The sequence below is a fragment of the Strigops habroptila genome, chromosome 5 (genome assembly GCF_004027225.2).
Source record: "Strigops habroptila isolate Jane chromosome 5, bStrHab1.2.pri, whole genome shotgun sequence".
Taxonomy (NCBI): domain Eukaryota; kingdom Metazoa; phylum Chordata; class Aves; order Psittaciformes; family Psittacidae; genus Strigops; species Strigops habroptila.
Window position 1 is genome coordinate 50,294,384 of NC_044281.2, and position 22,409 is coordinate 50,316,792.

Here is a 22,409-nt window from a genome sequence, read left to right on the forward strand (position 1 = left end):
ATAAAACTACCATGTTCTAATACAGCATTGATTGCAATACTTGTCAAATAACAGGTTTATAAGCAAATAGAAGACACACCATTATTTTTATTTATTAAACTAGTCTTTTGCTGTTTGATAGGCCAGTAATAAGACAAAGCACAATTACCGTTTTCAATCAGCACAGTTGTCTACCCACAAAAACCTCACTGAAAAGCATCATCCCTCCTCCCAGTCAAAAAAAGCCATGCAAAGTAACAACAAATTTTTAGGTAGGAATTATTCTGTATTGACAAATATTACATATAAGATTTTATTTAATTATTTTAATAGTCGAACAGCCAAAAACTGCAGACAAGTATACCTAACTGCAAGGACAGTGTTTCATTCAGAGGATGAGAGTGTCCAACAGACCTCAAAGCTTAGCAGAGATCATAAGGTCACTTGCTCAACTGAAATCCACCCTCTAACTAATCTTGCAAACCAGGATCACATTTGATTTATAAGGGTACTTTAAGTATCACTATTTAAGTATCATGAAGTGTTTCAATATAAAACAATACCTAATATCCTAAAAAAAAAAAAAAAAACAAAAAAAACAACCACCTAAAGGGAAAAGCTACAGCCCAAACAACCCTGAAGTGCATGTTAACACAGCACAGTAGAGCCTAAGAAAGCAGTTTTTAACACGTCATCTAGAAATTAACAAAGAGACTTTCCCTTTTGTAAGCAGGGACTCTTTTGCTGAGGATCAGATAATTGGATTCTCTGACAGCCAGCTTATCTATAATTGTCTGGGAGAGTTAGGCCTGTTTCAGCGACTATCACATGATAGTGAGGCTTAAATAAAATCAGAATGCACATAGACTGTTAAAATTCTTACTTTGACTGCTTTGCTCCTGCTCTAAAAAGGACAATAGCTTGTTTTTCCAGAGGCTGACTCACTGCTGCTGGTCATACAAGCCCAGAAGGAAAGAATCACAAGTACTGAACCCAGCTGGTCCCTTGAGATAAACATAGGCTGGATCTGTAGTGACCAAGAAAGGTAAACTGAACGATAGGCCTATGTTTTCTCTACCTGAAAGTAAATATGTGAGACTGCAATTCAAGCAATAAGAGATTTAAGGAAGGAGAAAAAAAGGAAAAGAAAAAAAGAAAAAGAAAAAACAAAAGGCAGGGGTGAAGGGAAAAAAAACCCCAAAACCAAAATAAAGTCCTGCAACATGACAGCATTTATACCAACAAAGAGGAAAGTAATTTTTTCACAAAGAACTAGCATTTCAGCACTCCAAAAGTCTTTACTCACTTTTCTCTGCATCACTATTATTACTGCCATTTTTTTCAGTTGGCAAATCATGAAACTTTACAGGAACATATAAAGGTTCACTCTGAAATGAATCAGTATAAGTAAAAATACAGTTAAGCAGGACATTTAAATTATAAGCAGTAGAATTAATTTAGTGAATTAGAAAACTAAGAAAACTAAGCTTGGTGAACATTATAAGAATTAAATTTAACAAAGTGGTTTTCCACACAGTGGATAGGCTTGCCAAAAATGTTCATAGGTAAATTATATTTTATGTTAAACATATTGGTAACACGTACTCAAAAATAGCTGTGCGCTCTTTTGTACATCCTCATGAACAAAAACTCATCTCCAGAAAATAGCTCATCAAAACCACAGACATTTCATCAGATTCTGTCCAAATTATAAATGTGACCCATAAGAATTCACATACAAAAATGAATACATATTCATTTTCCTCCCATGACCCTAAATGCTCATGAACTAAAAGCCAAAATACTTTAGAAAAGTAACTCAAATTTTTAAAATTCCTTTAGGAGTTGGAGGACTTGAGCCCCGGCCCCATCATCAGCTTTTGGCAATGGTCCTCTGATTATGGCAAGCTTGGAAAGTTCGTGAGCTCTGAGAGGCATCCCACTCAGAAGGGGATGCTGTTCACAACCTGCTGCAGTCCAGAAGAGCTCAAAGGGCTTCACTCAGGACCACTATTTATCAAGTCACAAGATGACTTGCTTTAGTCATTAGTAAATTTCCATCCTGGCCACAACCTGAGTGGGTAATCACCAGAAACTTTTCAAAATTCCAGTGACAATGGTACTGTTCCACTCAGGCTACAATCAAGGGAAGGAATGTTCCAACGCTGTCAGGGGATGGCTGATTATCCCTCCTCTCGCTTCCCTCGTTATCAAGGTGACAGGAGTCCCTGGTATGATCAGTGCCTCTGTTCTCACCCATACAAGAGTTCAAGGGATGCTTCACAACCCAACTCACTACACAAAGGCCTGACGGGAATTCCTTAGATAGTAGAGTAGCCCAGGGGATGGGGGGTGGAGGGATGCACCACCATAGGCACTTAGCAGAAGTTTCAATTGCTTAAAATACTTCTAACAATACAAGTTTTAAGCTGCTTGTTTAAATACAATTAATAAACTCTAAAAGCCAAGTAATGACAAAGATCTGGCTGCTCCATTTTGATTAGGCCCCTTCTTCAGGATCAGATTTTTTGTGAATGTTTAAATTAATGCAAAATTGTCCAACGTTAATGATGAATCCTGCTTCTAGAGTCAGAGGATCTTAATGAATTGAGCAAACTAAGAAGACCTTATTCCTAAATGTAAATAAAGTTGGGAAGGGGTAAGGGGGAGAATGAAATTAAGAATAATTCTGAAAAAATCTCTCTTCAACTCCCTATTCAGCATAAAATGCCCGTAAGTACTTTTTTCAACATGCAATTGCCTCCCCCTGCTCTATTACAGAGATGGTTCAAGTTCTGCATTTTGGACACTTCCCAATTTGGCCTCTGATTTAGGTATGCGAATTACAGAGCAACCTGTGATCCACAGGGGCATATGTCACCTACTGATGACAAAAATCACCACAAAAATGCTATCTGGCAATGCAGGTTGTCAGCAGAATACCAGTACTGACATGTGATTCAGTAAACAGTAATCACTCCATCCACTGGAAGGAATCCACTGCATTTCTTTCAAAATGCAATGCAGGATCACACTATACAAGACACTCAACTAACCGATTCATATAAAGATACTCAACTAACTGATTCCGTTGTGGATTTTGGTCTTAAAAACTGTTTGGCTGTACCAGTGGCTCTCCACATTTTGCTTTGGCAGCTACTGAGCTGAATATGTAAACGTTTCCTTAGCACGACATAAACATTTATTTCACAAAATACTACAGAAACATTGAAGTGTTTTATTGAGCTGAGAACCTGTATTTCTCATAATAAGCAACACCATTATTTGCAACACTTACTAGTAACATGTAAGTTGGCAATTCCCTTTGCCAAAAACTATTACATTTAAGACCGCCATATTTTAAAAACAGTAAGTCTGTATAATGGTGTCATGTTATGGTAAAGCATTGACCTTCACAAATTAAGGCACTTACCAGAGAACTGTTTACAGTGTTATCTGTTGTACAAGCAGCAAAATAACCTTCAGCATCTGCAAACTAATTACAGAACCTTAAATTAATAATATACCAAGGCACAGTTACCAATAACTGATTTTTTTTTCTTCGAATAAGTTTTTTAATGCCTTTTTCCACAGTTCTATTGCAATTTCTCCCTCTAGGCCTCCTCCCCAAAAAACCAAGACGGTTTACAAGTTCAGTAAGTAGCTTCAGTAATTCCTTGTACCTCTTGGAAAACCCCACTGAATTCACTACCCAGGTAGCAATGCAGGATCAGGTTGTTAGAATGCCAAAACTGTAAAGTTCAGTCTTAGCAAGACATGCTTCACTGGATTATTGTGCATATGTTGATAACAAGCCTCTTGCTTCTTCACTTTATTGAGGCAAAGTTCCTTTGCATAAAAACCTGGAACTCTGCTTTAGTTTTAACACGGCTTAAACTAGGATGGGGTCAAGTGTGATTTTTCCTCTTCTCTTCTTCACATTAACAAACATTACTACCCCTGTTCCCTGATCGGCAGCTTGCTGTTCTATCATGCTGGTAAGAAATCTATTAAACAAATCCTCTAACGTGGAAGACAGCATAAAAGTAAAGTATGAGTGTTTAACTAAGCCATCATTATCGAAATAAAAGTTTATAAATGTAATATTTTTGTTCCAGATTAATAAACACAGGACATTTCACAGGCACTTGTAATAATTATACAGTTAAATGTTTAACTAAACTCAGAAGGCCGGTGTGTGGATATAAATAAATAAAATCTAACTACTCCCTACAGTCCTGTCTCTGCCTGTTCTTCTGAATTATGCTGACATCGAAAGTAATGGCTATTTCCTACAAATAATTTAAAAAATTACTTTTTGTAGGATTAGCAAGAAAAAAAAATGAGATCCCAGTTGTGCTGCCATGAATGACACACACAAAATGTGACTGATTGAGCACTCTTAGTCATGGCTGTCCAGCTCATACGAGTTCATATTATCTCCTTCTTTGACACAGCACTGCACAAGATTCAGTTGGTCGAGATAACGACTACAGTTCACAGTAGGCAACAGCCCCTTATTCTACTCATCTGCTCAGATTAATAAATTTGGTCACTATAATTGTTCTGGACAACTAATTAATCATCCTTTAGTGCTTTCATCACCCTTATTTGTCATTACTGCCAGTAAAGAATCTGTAAATTCTGCTTATTTCCTGATTATCTTACGAAGATCCTGAACAGCATCAAGTCTAACATGTGCCATACTGTACACAGACACTTCACATTAAAGGCTGATTAACAAAAATTATTTCAAGATATCAGCCAACTCTAAATATTCTGTATGTTTAAAACGATTTTTTCTATTTGTTTGTTTATTTTAACAAAAGGTTTAAGGGGTTTGTTTGGTGCTTTTTTTCCTCTTAGTGGTCCTTTGCTGTTCTGGGGTGGGGTTTGGGGTTTTTTTGTTTGGTTGGTTTTGTTTTTGTGGGTTGTTGGTTTTTTTGTGGGGGGGGAAGGGGGTTTGTTTTTGTTGTTTGTTTGTTTGTGTTTTTTTGTAATTTGGCTTAATGTCATTTAACACTTCAATTGAAGTATGTTATGCCTACAACTGTCACTATCAGTGAAGTCTAATATATGCAGAACTGAAGTCAATTCTCCTTTCACACAAGCTATTTTCTATAAAGACATGTTGATTAACAGTGTATTCTTGGATCACATTTTCTGTTATTTTAATGTGAGATTAATATCAGGCCAAATGCCTCACTGCTTCCTGAGACCTGCTGTTCAGCATTCTGAAACACTGGCACAGCACGTGCGCTCTTCTCAGCGACTCTAAATTTCCTTGGAAAAGAGTATGTATTTCTGTAACATGACAATAATTTTAGACTCTAACACAAATCATGCTTAGTTCTAGAATGAGCAACATAATGTCACTTGTGCATAAATGCTATAAAAATACAATATTAACAACAAAAACATAATTTACCACTTTTTGTAAATATAACTTATAAAACCTCAAAACCTCTCATCCAATAGTTCATAGTTCTGCCAGAGACAAAAAGAGTCAGTAATGAAAATGAATTGCGAAGTTCAAATACTGATTCCACTGGTTACAGATGCTGGGGGAATAAAAGGGAACCCACAGCCAACATGAGTTATGAGTGATGAGGCTCATAAGCTCTTTCTTAAAAGAATATCCTCTGCAACTGTCCAAGATAAAATACCAGGCTAAATGAGCCAATGGTCTGGGCCCACTGAAGCATTTCTTAGGATTCCTGAAATATTTCATATTGCTTTTCCCTTTCTTTTCTTCTTCACATGACTACTATTAGGATTATCTTCCTGTGCCATGATTCAGTTTATAATTGCTTTTCTGAAAGCACTATTTCACAAATATGTAAACTTTGCTTTTCTCTAGTCTCTATTTTAAGTTTGTTTTTTCCTATACAAACTTCAACAAATATCAAAACATTTACAGAGTTAAAATACTTACAAAAGCTGCATGCCTTCCACGAAATCCACGAGTACACTGTTGCCTCCATGGTTTCCAAACAATAAATCCCAAGAGGTATAGAACAAACATGGATGTTTTTGCAAATGTACTGAAAAAAGGCTTGTTGTACTTTGTAAAAACATACTGTTGAAAGAAAATAATTGCAGTATCCAAAATTAACAATTAGGTGAGAATTCACAAAATGAACGAACAGGTTTTAGTCCAGAACAGTCTGATTCCCAAAATGTCAGTGCTGCAAGTATTGGCATGTGTGACCAAAAGACACAAGGGGCCGTACTTTTTCTGGGGGTATCCTCTCCTAAGCTGTCATAAATGCCAACAAGAAGGCACTGAGCCATTTTGTAAGATACAATGCCACTGGAGAAAAGCTACTTATTACTTGTATCTAATCAAGCAACATATCGATCAACATGCCAGTGAACTCAAGTAATACTGAAAATATATTTACATACAAATATTCTCTAAATGAAAGACCACTTCAATTGGCAATAGCATTGTAAGCACAAATTAGAGAAGATTACTTTGAGTAAGTAAATTTTCAGTATCAATAGTGATGACACCAGATGACTGGAAAAAAATGTTTTATTAATGTAATAGCATGTTAAGCACAAACATTTTTATATGCTTAGTTTCAAAACTGATATAGAATGTAAAGACTTAATGACCATTCAGAAACCCGAATGTGACAATAATTTATTAAAAACTGGTTTTCCATTGCTAAAGCTCCAAGTCCTAGAACTCAACATGAAGTAAATACCAGATTAGTTTCAAGACAGAATATATGAACTAGGTCATGACAAACTTGTCTGCAATTATAGGGTTTCAACTCCATGATCAGAGTCCTTTGGCCCTAGACTTCTACATGTTCTGAACTATAAACTAGCACACCATCTACCCTGCAGTGGTACAGCTCTTTTACTATTTCTTGGGAAGCACATGGGCATTATTTTCATCAATCAGACAATAAACAAAATGAACTCCCTAATTACAATACACAGTTAAGTACGTTGTTTAATTTTAAAATCATCAATAACTCTTCCTATCTTGAAAGCAAGAGTCACAGAGCTGAGCTTGTCTGTACCTTTTACTGAATACAGCTTAGTTCACTAACCCAAAGGATATCATGTTCCTGGTACTGAAGAAGTAGTTAAACATTACACTAGAAACACTGTCTGTTTGACTGACCATGCTTCTGTGCATCTTTTTCTTAAATAGGCTTTTATTTTCCTTTTAAGGTGCATGGAACAATACTTACAGAAGTGAGTTCTGAAGAGGCAACCCATATCACGTCAACAAGGAGAAGAATGACAATTCCTAGAGCCATTCGCCTGCGTTGAGTGGATGAACTGCTCTGGGAGCTCATCCGATTCATGATAAAAACCCACACCATTTGTAACCTATTCAATATTGATAAAGGAATAAAATCCAAAAGATTACAAACAGTGACAAAAAAAAACCCCAAAATATCCAAAAAACCCCCAAGCCCTGCCAAAAACAGTGGGGGGCTATGTTTCACACATATGGAATAGACCCACTATGCTAGGAAACACGTCTGTATTTCTTAAAAAGCAGATCTTTCACAGATCTGGCATAACATTTTCAGGGACATTAGAGGCAATTAGAAAGTAAATCTCATCTTTTCAGGGATTCATCAGCTGTTCTACTACTGAAGTAAAAGTAGGTAAAACATACAATACCTTTTCGTAATTTCTACGCTACGAACTCTACAACATTTGAGACCACTACATTTTTGTAAATTCAGACACTCTAAGCTGACTAGAAATTAGTTTGATGTATTGTGTCAGATACAATTCTACTAAAGGTAGCCAGAAACATATTTATAGTTAAGCAGTCAACAAACATTTCTAAAGACATAGCAACCCATTTGGGTAAATTATGAACCCTCAAAGAATAAAGTCATTCAAGAAGGAAAAAAAAAAACCAAACAAACCCAAACCAAAAAACCCCAAAGAATATTTAAATGTAAACCAAATTATTGAGTTATTTTGCTACAGATTACAAAACATACCTTTCTATTTATCATCATGAACTCAAAACACTCACTATCTTTGAGAGAACTCAAGGAACTCAAATCCAATTCATCTTCACAGAGCAGCTCCTGACTCTCCCAGTAAATAAAGGTGATCTGCTTTACTAATAAAGTTCAGTGAATTTAAATTACACTTCGGTTTTTTCCATGTGTCAATATACACTGTCTTTTCATTATTTACAAATTATTTATCTAAGAGACAGTGCCACAATGTCTTCAGTAAGGAAGCTACATTTCTTTTTTCCCAGACTAGCCTATTCTTCAGACTAATGACTTAAATGCCTATAGATGCACAAGTGCATTTGAGATCACTACACTGTTTCCAGTCTTGACTCATGCCTCTCCTTTGCAATACAGTCTCTGCCATGTTCAAATTTTGACATTTTTTCCTCCATTTCTCAAAGGGCTTCTTTCCAAAGAAAAAATCAACAGGCAGAGTTCCTGCAATATCATTATACCACTAGATCTATGCTGATACATTCCATGTGTGGGCATCAGTTCTGCATAATTATTCTGCTTTTCTGATAAAATGGTGGGATTGACAAAAGAAAGCATAAGTCTGTAAGCAGGGAGCGGCAAAGTTATGAAAAACTCAGCAAGGAATTGCAGTTTTTATTTGATACGGAATAGAGGAGAAAACATTTGTTCTCAAAGAGAGAATAAATAGGGATTTTATGTTAAACTTGAGTACGCCAAGAGAAAAGTTTTCATGCTTGAAAGCTTATAAAGGTTTTTTTCAGTTTTTATGAATTGGTCTAGTAGATACTAAATATTACACTCTACAAACTTTGCCTTCATGTTATTATGACAGCCTACATGCCATTATATTAAGTTATATTATATACAGTCTACAAATTGCTCATGTCTTTGTGTAATATGCATCAAAAATGGAAGCTGGGTATAAAGAGTTCCAAACGAGCTAGAAAGCAGAAATCTCATTCCTTGTCAGGCTACAGCACAACACGTTAACAGTGGGTAAGGCATACCAGAAATGGAAACCACTTCAGCCTTCTACCAGTCATATGCTGCAGGTAGGAGGGGGAGAGGTAGCTGGAGACAAGAAGGAATCGCTGAAGCCTGATCAACTTGACATCTCTACATCAGATGCTCACATCCCTAGCATTCTGTTCTCACCACAAACTGCTTCAAAGCATACAGCACGTATACACTGTGCTTAGAGGTCATGCACAGATATTGTGCACGTTCTGTAGTTGCTTAATACTGTACTAAACTTGTTTACATTAGGGTCATACAAACCCCCTTCCTTAGCAGGATGACAGAATATCTAGTACTTCTTAGATTAGATGTTACATACAAAGTTATCCAGAGTATAAGTAGATGTTGCACCATTTCTTTTCTAGCTATAAGTAAATTTTAAAATTCTAATTAAAGAGCCCATACTTATGTCTTGCAGTCTTTTATATGTTACAGTAATAGCAGCTGTTACTTTGCCATCTGAGTATAAAGTGCCTGTTTAACATTTCTGTGTGCTTAATATAGCCCTTTGCTTTGTTCTTCCATAACAAGGAAAAAAGTTTAACAAGAAAAGGTGACTACAAATTTGGTCTTCATGCAGCATGATGCACCCTGAAGCTAGTAGTCAACTAAAAAAAAAAAAATTACTCATCAGCAACACTAAAATGCCTATAATGTTCAGCAGAAAACCAGAAACCTGTTGAAAATTATACACTAAGTTTTAGGACAGAATTAAAACCTGTGAAACCTCATACAGAATGCAAAGACAGATAGAAACTACTACTTTGAGAAGTTTTTAGACAGACACGTTATCCCACTTATTGACGAAGTATCAGTATTCACGAACTTGAAATGAAATACAATTCCACACATCTCTTTTACTTGGCTTCTGTACTGATGGTGATATGCTCTGATTAAAATGAACACAGAAAGAACAAGATTTACTTTTCTCATACATACCTTCCACAATAACTGTAAAAAAACCAAACAAAAAACGCTAACAGACTTCACACGTCATGTCAAAGTGAAGATAGTCTCCTAAAAAGAAAAAAAAAAAAAAAAAAAAAGGCAAAGCTTGAAAAATAGTGTGCATGTGTCTATGATACACTTATCTTTGCAAGACATCTTCTAAAATTGCAAGTTCCACAAGTGTCTGCTACAGTTCAAGTCCTAAATGTTGGGGACAGATATAGAACCTTAAGAACTGGGCCACATCAAAAATGCTAGCAGGACAGCACTGAATTGCAAGAGAACAGGATCATTTATTATGTTTGATATTTCAATGAATATGATCCCTTCTTTATTCACTGAAATAAGTTCACATGAGAAACAAGAAACTGATAATGTTAAGGTCTAATTTTTTAAGCTATGCAGAGAAAGGCCCTATTTCTTAAGCCAACATTCCTAAGCAAAAAATTTAAATTAGAATTATGAAGGTAGTGGAAGAGCATATAGGCTTTTTGGCCTTAAAATGATCTACAAAGATAGTACACCTCCATGTTATTTCTTGTGGAAGTCCAGTATCTTTCCTTAATTTGATACAGTATTATTACCATAGCAAAACAAACAAACACACAAACCAAACCAACCCCACAAACAAACCTCACCTAAAACTTCTTTTTTTTTAAACTCAGATCCTATAAAGACATTCAATAAAATCCACTTTAAATTTGTTATAGAGGGAAAGAAACATTATACATAAGGGACTTCTGGCAAAAAGTGTTATAATAGACCAATTGGAAGCCCACCTAATCTGCAACTATTTGCAAATCCAAATGTTGGCAAGTATATGGCACTCCAAGAGAAGGCACAACAAAACTGGAACTGGCAACCAAGAATAATAAAGCTGTAAGTTTTATTGCCTGGAAGTGCTGGATTTTTTTGTTTGTTTTGTTTTTCTATTCATGTGAACCTTGCTAAACTCTGGTTAAGGGTTATCCTTTATCAACAGGATTCATATCCTATATTAACGAGTAACAAATTAATGTGCAGAACAGAGGTAGCAGTTGAGGGCAAAACTAAATGCTTACCTTAAATTTTGCCTTTGATTACCTGTCAAGCATGACAGAAAGTTTATAATAAGAGGTAAAAGTTACATTGATGCTTTTCACCTACCGCAAATAAGATAAAGAGGTAGACTATAAGGATGGACCACACAAGCCTATGATTCAACTCCCACTGAACTCAAGATTTACACACAGCTTAGCATCCAGCAAGTTCAAGCCCTTTACCACACAGTTTACCAAATGACTGTAGCTGGTTTAAACAAATAAATAAATAAAAATGAAGATGTAGTTTTAAGACACAGGCATGTGGTTATCCACCTTCTGTACCACAAAGCCTATGCTCAGTGTAGATCCTGAGTATCTGTTTAGTTCAGTTCCCTCACATACAAACAGTAGCTGCTGGTCATATTTTCCTTATACTACCAACCTAATTAAAGATTAAGATCAGTATCTCAGATAACCAAAATTTAAACCAGAAGACTTTCATCCATACAGAGCTCTAACAGTTCGTGCATGCCTCATTTAGGCACATAAAAGAACTGAATATAAAAATAACAAAAATAAACAGAAACCAATAAAGATGCTTAAAAACTCTTCCTTCCATGCACACTAAGCCAAATATCACTAAGAGAAAGAAACTATTCAGTCGCCTACTTTTGACCCATACTTAATCTAAATTAGCTATACTCAAGTAACAAGGCGCAGAACTTGTACCTAAATTCAGTTATTATGCAAGACATACATATTACCCTCTATCAGCATGCAAGATCTGCTGTGGGCTGTAGTCCTAACCGAAGCTGGTCACACAGAACACAGTTCAATACTTATTAGCAAGAATTAACCCACTTCAGGATAAGGATAAAAATTTAGCATATATGACATCTAACACCTAAAACAAGACACTTCTCTCTAAGAACATGGCTTTACCTTTACAAAACATTTAATTCATCAAGTGCACAGAGTTACAATAAATTTAAGCCACCAGAAGACATATAGGCTGAAATAGAAATGATGTTTAAAAGTAAATACAATATTCTACTCTATTCAATACAGTAGAAAATTCAGCATGCCTGCCTTTTGTTTCCATTATTAGGAAATAAATATGCTTTCCACATGGTATAACTTTAAAATACCAGTTGAAATTTGACATTTGAAGAAACATTCATTTTAAAAGCATTTCTTAATATTGTTGTAATTTTCAGCAAATGGCATGGAGATATTTTTAAATATTTTATTTACCATTTTAACAGTGTTAAAGTTGATGCTGTCATCTTGCAGAACCATTTTTCGGCCAGTTACATCAAGACCTTCTGCAAAAAGACAAGAAAATATACTTAATTTTCCTTGTCATAACACTGTATTTTGTTTTTAAAATATTACAGTATCCTAGATCACTTAAGCTGAGTCACCATTTTAACTTATGATACACATACAAAAATTTAAAACCGTCTGTGTAATCTACAATGTATGTTCACTTGGCTGATTACACTAAAGCCAACAGGCTCAACAGCCTGTCCAACTCTACTGTTCTGAACATGCAGTAAGTGACTTCTGAGGACAGGATGTATAACACCACCACTGATACTTAACGTGCAGTCTTATATATTTCTACAGCACTAAATGCTTCTTTGTGCAGATTACCACTTTTTTAATATTAAAAGTTCCATCCCAAAAGAGACAAAAAAAAAAAAATCTTAGGAAGTTCACAAATATAAAATAGCTTTTATTGTATTGACAATTACGGAACAGAACATTGTAAGAAGCGCCAAATCATTGCAAAACAGGAGTATTGCTTCCAGCTGTTCTATGAAGAACACACACACCCCACAAAAAGAAAAAAAAAGTACATAGTAACAAGAGTAACAAGAGACCCAGAACAGCAGCTCAGTCACAGACCATGGTGCAAGTCAACTTGAAATTCTTCCTTGTGTTTACTCAAGATTATTTCATACACAATTTGAAAGACAACATACCAAGATAAGGTTTGCATGCAGAAGAAATGGTTTTAGTTTTTCCAGTTATACCAGCTGCTCCAACAATACAAGTTCCCTGATACATCCCCACCCCTCTCACCCCCCTTAATATATATTGTCGTCAAGTGATTTTCATTTCATATTTGATTGCCTTTGAGATAAGATAAACAGAGACACCGCTTTGAGTCTAACCGGAACAAAGCTGAAAGTAAACTGGCAGACATTCTACACTCATCCTCCTAACTCTGGAAAGGTACAATAAGCAATGCAAATTTAACACAACTCTGACCTCCACCCAACTTTCAAGGGGCATCACACAACAGCAGCAAAAGCAAGAATCTTCAGAAGAGATAGAAAGGTAAACCCTAAGCAACACGACATTCACTACAGCCCTGTAATCTTTACTCAAGGAATGTTTCCCATAGAATCTGTAGAATATAGTGAAGTAATTGACCCAAAAAGAGAAACTGAAACCAAGTTCTTCATGCCAGTACTGAGTACTTCAAGTAGAGATCACCATTCCTAGCTAAATAAAAAGTTATACAAGACTTAAGTTTACACAAAGACCACGTAAAATTTAGTATCAAAATGAAAGAATTTGGCTTAAAGTAAAGAGATGTTTTAACAATCTGCCAGTGCACAATGTAGCAGTCATACTACCGAACTGTTATGGCAAAGCCGTAAGAACACTTTGGAACAAGGAAGTCAAGGAACACTTGAAAAAGTTTCTTATTCAGCACTTCCTCAAAATTGATCAAAGTTTCAAACAAATTTTCTTATAAAAAAATAGTAATGCAGAATATTAATCTATTGCACACTTGGGAGTCTTTACCAGCTACCAGACTATTTAACCACATACTTCTCAGATTCATTCCTACAGAACCCCAGCATGACTACAACCCTCAGCATCTATGACCACATCGAGTTAAAAACACACTAGTTTCAGGTTAGCATAGTGGAAGTTTGCAAGTGGAACTGACAGTGCTTTCCTCCTTATCCTCTTCCAATAACATTAGAAGAGAAAGCTTAATGTCAAGCTGCCGAGGCCTCAAGTGTTACCATGCACAGAACAATCTCTTAGCCAGCTGTAGCTCTACATTTAACACTAGCTAAGAATTACAAATGACATTCATTTCACATGCTACCCATCTCATCTTGTGTAGTGCAAGATCTAAACATATCATGCTTTGTCACAGGATAAACAGCCACAGATCTCCGATAAGAGCAAGCACAGCAGCTTTCAAAACTACACTTGCCGCTGAAAACTGAGCCTTCCAGGCATGTTAGAAATAGGCAAAAGCACCACATTCAGAAAAGTGCTTTCAGAGTGAATGGGGTCTTCTCCTTCCTTGCTTCCTGCCGACAGGTATCTTTGGCGAAAAAGTAGCAGGAGCAAAGAAGGAAATGAGTAAACCTCCTTAACACATTCAGGAAAAAAGTGTATGCCTGAGGAGAAAGAAATACGGCTCAAGCTCCGGGAATCACAGAGGAGGAAGAATGAGTACTCGTCCTGCGCTCGCACGTAAACCAAACACGGGGGACCGCAGAAGGGGAGAGAGCAGCCCAAGCAAGGGAAGCGCGAACCTCCTCGCACCTCAGGCGAGGCACGACTGAGACCTCGTCACCTGCCCGCTCGCCCGCTCCTGGGGAAGCGGGATCCCTCCACATACACCTCCTCCTTCCCTGGGCACGGCGGACACCCTCGCCTGAGGCGAGGAAAGTGCTTCTCCAACGCCGCTGACACAGACGCGCGTGGGACAGGGCCGAGGTCCGGCAGCCGGAGGCGAGAGAGCGACACACGCCGCCTCCGACCACCGCTGGACGCCAGGAACGGCCGGCGGGAGACGGGCCACACAGCCGCGCGCACAGCCGGGGCACTCCCCGGCCCGGCCCGGCCATGAGCGACGTGAGGGGGCAAAGGTCCCCTCTCGAGGCGGAGCCCGGTTTCGCCCCCATCAGCCCTACGGGCCGGGGACGGGGCGATCGAGGCCTCTTGCCCGCGACACCCCCGGCGACAGCTGACAAGGACGGCACGGCTGAGAGGGCAGCAGCCACGGAACCGTGGCCCGCCTCCTGCCGCGCACAGCCGCTTGGGGCTCGCCGCAGCCCCGTCCCCGCGACAGCGGAGGTACCTGAGGCCGCGAAGGGGCCCGGAGCTCCATCTGGCAACGGCACCTCCCGCTTCGCTTCCCTTCCCTCCCCGACCGACTGCCCGCCCTCTAAGATGGTGGCTTGCGTGAGCGGCCGGAATCCATCTACGAGGCCACGAGCGAGCGGCGGCCCCGCCCCGCCCCGCCCCGCCCGCCCGCCCCATCGAGCCGCTCGGTCAGCCGCTCGCCACCCCTGCTGGCGGCCGTCCCCTGGCGAGCGGACGGCAGGGCCTCCCGTCCCCGCCCCGCGGCCTGGCACCGGCGGACGGTGTGAAGGGGCGTTTCTCCTCCCCAGCCCCTCTGTCGGCTCAGACTTCGAGCCGCCAGGTTTCGCTGCGCGGAGGTTTGAGGTGCCGATTCCCACTGCCGTGTAGCTGGGAACGGGCGCTGCCCCGTCGGGAACGGGCAGGAGGCAAGGCCGCAAGGAGGCGGAACGGAGCTTTACTTCATGTCTTCCTTGAAAACGCTTACCGGTGCTGGGCTCGCCTCCGGAGGGGTGGCAGCAAAAGGCTCCGCCGGGCGGTGACGGGGCCCTCCTGGCCAGCGGGAACGAGGAGTCACTGCTCCTTACAACGGCGGCAAGCCGCCAGGGGGCGGCGTTAAAGTGTAGTGAACCCGGGCTTTTTATAAGAGCAAGTAGTGATAGGGCAAGGGGGGGTGGCTTTAAACTGAAATAGGGTAGATTTAGGTTACATTTTAAGAAGTTCTTCACAGTGAGCGTCGTGAGACACTGGAACAGGTTGCCCAGAGAAGTTGTGGATGTCCCAGCCCTGGAAGTGTCCAAGGCCAGGCTGGACGGGGCTTTGAGCAACCTGATCCGGTGGAAGGTGTCCTTGCCCATGGCAGGAGGGTTGGAACTAGATGAGCTTTAAGGTCTTTTCCAACCTAAACCGTTCTATGATTCTATAATTTTGCTTGTTTCCTCAGAAGCATGGGTCATCCCCCTGCAGCTGGGTTATTCCGCCTTGACACCTGCCTTGACCCGGGAGCAGCCCCTGCTGTGCCATCTACGTTATCATGTTTAATGAGAGAATGGGTAGAATAGCTCTGAACCAAGAGAGCTTTCTTTGGCTAGATGAGCCATTATCTAGCATTTATACAGCCTTTTTCAAAGCAATGAGATAAGCAGGTCGAAAAAATAAACAGGAACAAAGGAACAGAGAAGGCTGAGAGCACGAACTGCAGAACTAGAGATGGAGAAGTGGGATGGAGCTTGAAACTAGTCTGTCAAAAAAAGGGAAGAAAAAAAAAACCAAAGTGAGCAACACCCTTGAGAAATGTCCTAAAATGCAGTGAGATGGTGGAATCTTTGTTTCATAGTTATTGTTTTTACTTGGCGATACAAAATCTCACAGGAGTGGGAAGTAGTGGCAACTAATTAAATTCTCAAAATAGATGTCTGCTTCACTATCAACACACTTTTAATAGCATAAAAAGTGACATTTTATAGACATATATAATAAATATTTTATGTTTAAAAAGCTACGTTTATTCTTGTGAACAGGGAGAATAACTAAGACAACAGGGAAGGCACAGATTCTCAGCTTCTTCTGTCTCACCTGATCACAAGTGATAGAAAAGCTCTGGAGACGGGAAATTCACCTTTGAGAGCTAGCATAATAAAGCTGAGCTTGGTTTGCTGTTCCTGGCAAGTGCTGTCTCACAGCGAGCGGTAGTAGCTGGTGTTAGGGATGGCAAAACATCTGGAGATGCACAGATTGTCTATCTTTTTTCCTTTAGTCTTCTTTGACAGTGGAAAGCATATGAAATCCCAACTGTGAATTTAAACCATCTTTCTGAGTGTAGCTTCACATGTCCTCTCTTGTATGCAAGTTTTCTTTATTTTTTATGAGGCTGTTCAGTTTGCATCTCAATGTGGCAACACAGCTAAATCTAACTTCTTAATGCTTTGATTTTAAACATTTTGACAGAGACAGGCAAATAGGAGAAAACTGCAGTTGAGTGCCAAGCTTCTCTTCGTCACAGCATGAGGCACTTATGCTGTGGTTTCTGAGGCATATGAAGAAAACTGGGTTAATACTGTCAGAAGCCCAGAAGTTGGTACTTTACACTTAGAAATAATACAGGACTTAAGTATTTTTAGCTCTGAAGTAATTTGCTTCCTAGTGTAAAAGTTCACATGATGATCTTGTGTCTTCTCCGAAACTATTACAACAATTTCTTCCTCCCCCTTTTTTTATTGTTCTTTTTTTTTTAGAATTAGCGTTGTAGTAATCACATGTAATAAAACTCTACGTATCTTGCAAATATACTCATATTGCATGTTTATTTTTCTTGCTGTGAATGTTTTGGTTACATAAATAGCGCTTTTATAGGCAAAACAAAATTATATATCTACTTCCCAGCAGCGCTGTAATATTTTCATAAAACACTCCATTTTACAGACCTGTTAAATTGCATTTTTAAATCGATATTTAGTTTCTACTCCTGCACACTCTACTTATGAGAATGTAGTGGCTGATTTGGATGCAACAGATCAGATCCCAAGAAGGAAATTTAACACTCTGTAGGTCTCATAAATAGATCTCAACAAAGGAATTGAATCAACTTATTTTAAAGAAATGTTCCTTCAGAAGGATTTGGATCAGATCTTTGATGAACAATATGTCCATCTTAATGAACAAGACAAAGCAGCAGAAGAAACTGTATTAAGATATAAACTGACAAAGTCAGTTTTGATCAACTTATGTCCTCCTTAGGAGAAGGATGTAGTTTCAGTGTTCAGGACTAGACGTGGTGTAGGATGCATGAAAGCAGAATTTTACCCTGTTCTGTGGGGTTAGACCAACAGTCTTTCTAACTCAGAATTGTGCCTCCACAATGACTCGTAATAGATGCCTGGGAAAAGGGTACTGGAAACAAGGCACTTACAGAGTTGTTTCCATGGCACATCCTTGTAGTTTTTAAACATAAATGGTTTATAGCATCCTTATCTGGAAGTCTGTAAATCAGCCAATATATTTAATAGCTCTTGATGGACCAATGAACTCGGCTAATTCTTTCTGTGAACTGAGTTATACTATAAAACATTAGCTATTCAGGATTTATTTAGGTAGAGTCTTGTGTCATAGAAGAAAATGCTTTGTTTTTCTTGGGTTTAGGCCACTGGTTAATAATCTTATAACTTGTAATAGTTGTTCCACTTCACCTTCTTTGCACCATTTTTAATGTGTGTTACAGTTGTCCTTAACTGCCCTTGCAACCTAAGTCCCACTTTGCATGAAGCCACTGGTGGCAGAGAGAACAGTTCTAATTGCTCACCATCTTCACTGCCTTCCCCTCCTCCTGGTCTAATTCTTGAGAAGCTGAAATAAAAACCACAAATATTTTTGCAGTGTAGCTTTTTATCAACCATTATTTTCAATACCTGTAGAAAATGAATTAGAATCGAGAGTTTTTTCTGCTTCCTACTGAACATTATTTGCAAATATTAGCTAGTACTAGGATTACAGACTAGTAAAACAACTCATTTGGGGAACTTGTCATCACTTATTTCAGTCTCTTTACTCTGCTGATTTATATTAGTAAAGAAAACACAAATCTTAATTGGCAATGGTATTTCCCAGACTGAAAATTACTAAATTGCTATCACTTAATTATTTTCAGTAGAGGAATTGTAATCATAATTTCTTTTAAAAAGACAATTTTAAAAAGCATTTGGAAGCCTATCCAAGCAAAACAAAAAGTAAATGGAAAGTAAACATTTCAGAAGTGCTCCAAATTACAGAATTACCATGCTGTTGAGAAAAATCATATGCACGTGTAACCTTCACAAACGCTGGACAAGTAGAGAGTCATTTGAATATCATAGCTAGCAGAAACGCTTTTGTGAACAAGGGTACCTGCTCTGTCTGGAGATGCAATCCACAAAAAAACCATAAAAAAACCAGGCCTTAACAGAGAGTCAAATGTGATTTTTACTTGCAGTGAATATTCCCCAAAAAGCAACTTCCTAAAGGTCAAGTCAGGCAGTTTTCCCAACACAAGGCTAAAACATTGGAATTGCACGTAATCTGACCCTGCATGATCAGGAGAACACAGAACAGGTTTTTATACTTGTGCTTTTGCACATTCCTGTATGAATAATCACAGTGATTCACTGAGGCTCATTGCAACAGAAGGTACTATTCAAAGTGAATTGCAGTATTGCCCAATATGGTAATAGTTAACTGATCCCTTGCTGGGCATGCATAATATTCCAGATAAGTCAGGTATTCTCACGAGAAGAGCCTAAAGCAAAGGAACAAACATCCAATATTGATTCTTAACAGCATTAGCATGGGAGACATATTGTATATATATAAAGATTCTACATATAGAGCACACAGGTGGATGAAACGGGAAGTTATTCTGCAGGGAAATACAGGAGAGAAAGTTTGTTTTTCAGATCTTGTAATGTTAACAAGTACCCATGGTATTTTCAATGCAGATGCTCTTAAACTGCACCAAAAATGCGTGGAGAAGTTGCACTGACAGAGCTACTGATTCTTGGCTTTGCCTGTGCATTGTTTTCAGACAGTAAGGGTTCAAAATTTGTTGTCCTTTAATGTCAAGTTGGTTGGCTTGTTGGTTGCCAACTTAAAAAGGCATGTAGTTCCCCAGATAGGTATTTTAATGCCCCTATTCTTATAATAAGGGCTAACATAATCTGTCTTTAAGATTTTGTGAAATTTGCATGTTCCTTAGCATAATTTGCCACAGTTTTTGTTTCTACTACAATTTTTCAAAGCAGTACAGTCAGTGAAAGATTTAGATACAATGTTCTGTTAGTTTTGAACCTGTTGGAGTGAGTCCAGAGGAAGCCACCGGGATGATCAAAGGGCTAGAGCACCTCTCCTATGAAGACAGGCTGAGAGAGCTGGGGTTGTTCAGCCTGGCGAAGAGAAGGCTGCAGGAGACCTTTGAGCAGCCTTCCAGTAACTCAAGGGACCTACAGGAAAGCTGGAGGGGTCGCTTTTTACAAAGGCAGGTAAGGATAGGACAAGGGGGAATGGCTTTAAACTGGAAGAAGGGAGATTTAGCTATTAGGAAAAAATTCTTTACTGTGAGGGTGGTGAGGCACTAGAACAGGTTGCCCAGAGAAGCTGTGGATGTCCCATCCCTGGCAGTGTTCAAGGCCAGGTTGGATGGGGCTTTGAGCAACCTGGTCTAGTGGAAGGTGTCCCTGCCCGTGGCAGGGGGCTTGGAACTAGATGATCTTTAAGGTCCCTTCTAACCCTAACCATTCTATGATGCTATGATTCATCAGACATCCATATAATCATTACAGTGGCTGACACAGCACTGCAGAGTTGCAAACAGCTTTTATATTTTTTGATGATCCATTAAGGTATTATTTCAGGAGAATTTCCTAGAATCTTTCAGCAGGACAAGCAACAAACCCGAACTTTACAGAAATAAGTTAATGGTTTCTTTCTATATATATTACCAAACAGACTGAATAAACCTAGTATGGAGGTACCCAGCATTTAGAAATAGTGCTTTGGAATTGTTTCCATTTTTTTATGTGTGCAGCACTGTCACCAGAATTTGATTGATTGATTTAGGAATGCAATATTTTTCAAGTGTTTCCACTGTTGACTAATTTGACTATTATTGATCATTGTTTCTAAATAAATCACTGCATGAGTTGTACACTGCTATCTCCCAGCTATGTTGGAGAGACTGTTCTTTACTCTGCTAGAGAGAACATTCCTTATCCTGCTAGAAAGAAGGCAGCCAAATTATTTACCTTATCAGAGAGAATATTTTTAGTTATGTCTCCTTTTGTCTGGAGACAATTAGGGAGTGCTTATTTATGTTTCTGCCAATAGAACTGTGGATGCTAGAATATCCAGCTGACTGGAAAGGCTGGTACCATTTTTGAGCAGCACGCTGCTGCATCCAGAGAAGGACAACTGTCTATGCAAGTTTCCAATTCTCCTCCTAGCTCTCCCTTCCTCCCTGCATTATCTTGAAAAAAGTACAATAAGACTAACATGGCACAATGACCATAGTTGTGATACAGTAGACTTTAACATCTATTGTCTTCTAAAAGCTGAGGAGCCAACTGCTTGAATCAAATAAAGAGAATATAAGAATATATCTTTTTCAAAAGTCACAAAACCAGGAAAAAAATCAAAAAGGTAAAATACAAGTGTTTCTAAATAATCCTCTTCTGAAAAGCCCTCTCAAAAGTTGGTAAACTGTGGTTAAAGTCTGAACAAGTGTCTCAGAACAGAAACTGATTTTACCTGTCATACATTCAATTGCTTGCACTTTCAAATGAATAGCTTAAAAATCCATGGTGCCATCACATGCTCAATGACTCTTCATGCTACTACTTTTTGTGAAATGACCCACTTGGATAAGCTCAATCCTCTGTTCTAAGCATGGATGATCTGGGACTTTTCTTGTCCTTATACTTGCCACCTCTTTTAAGGCTTGGTTTTACCACGGTGAGCTTCTGTGCTCTGCTGGAAGCCTCATTGGTTACAGACACCTGCAATGGCTGCTAAACTGCAAACTAGTGACATACTGATTTGATTTAGCACAGGGATGACATCTTCAAATAAAAAATAAAATATCACTAGATTAAAAATAGTGGTGGTTTCATAAATGTTTGCAAGTTATAATGGCTTTTACTCAAATCAATGGTTCATAACATGGTGAATATGAAAGTTGACACCTAAAGGAAAACCACTAAAGCAGGTCAGATACTTACAGCTGTGATTGATTTAGGTTCTCAGTTCTGTTGAAGAGTATAATAAGTCATATGAAAAAGTAGCAATACACATTTGTTCCAGCCAAGAAAGTAAATAGGTACAACTGAGAACACATAATAATGTTTCTATTACATGAGAAAGCACAGATTTTCTGATCACGACCAAGCTATTACTTGGCTCCCAGGTGTGACCATGTGGAGCCTGTGCAACATAGATATAGCACAGGTTTGTATCCTGCTTTGCTGTTGTAGGAATCCTGCTGCCATTGTTCTAATAATTCACTTACAGAAGCTTTATAAAGGAACAAGACTTATTTGTTATAAGAAAGCACAGAATAGCAGCACAAAGATAAACAATTCATGCTTGACCAATCTGATAGCCTTCTATGGTGACATGGCAGGATGGATCGATGAGGGGAGAGAAGTGGATGTTACCTCAACTTCAGCAAGCCTTTTGACATTGTCTCCCATAACATCCTTGTAGGTATGCTTACAAAACGTGGGTTAGACAAATCGTCAGTAAGGTGGATCAAAAAGTGGCTACATGGCAAAGCTCAGAGGGTCATGATCAGCAGAGAAGAATCCAGTGGGAGGCC

The 22,409-nt window shown here is 38.8% G+C and overlaps 1 protein-coding gene across 8 annotated transcripts in view; it reads right to left on the minus strand.

Annotated features, from left to right (window-relative positions):
• Window positions 1-15,195, minus strand: part of SLC35F5 (solute carrier family 35 member F5) — a 38,329-nt gene extending 23,134 nt beyond the window's left edge. The window contains exons 1-8 of one of the 8 annotated variants that reach the window (XM_030485828.1): window positions 15,072-15,185; window positions 12,206-12,276; window positions 9,921-9,998; window positions 8,972-9,035; window positions 7,191-7,332; window positions 5,915-6,058; window positions 3,413-3,475; window positions 1,286-1,367 (exon numbers count right to left, since the gene is read on the minus strand). In XM_030485828.1, coding sequence (XP_030341688.1) covers window positions 1,286-1,367; window positions 3,413-3,475; window positions 5,915-6,058; window positions 7,191-7,325 — 424 coding nt within the window. In that variant the 5' untranslated portion in view covers window positions 7,326-7,332; window positions 8,972-9,035; window positions 9,921-9,998; window positions 12,206-12,276; window positions 15,072-15,185. Of the gene's footprint in view, window positions 1-1,285; window positions 1,368-3,412; window positions 3,476-5,914; window positions 6,059-7,190; window positions 7,333-8,971; window positions 9,036-9,920; window positions 9,999-12,205; window positions 12,668-14,564; window positions 14,648-15,071 lie in introns of those variants that run through there. The other 7 variants (XM_030485827.1, XM_030485824.1, XM_030485825.1 and 4 more) reach the window with 7 other exon arrangements.
• Window positions 15,196-22,409: the final 7,214 nt, after the last annotated feature.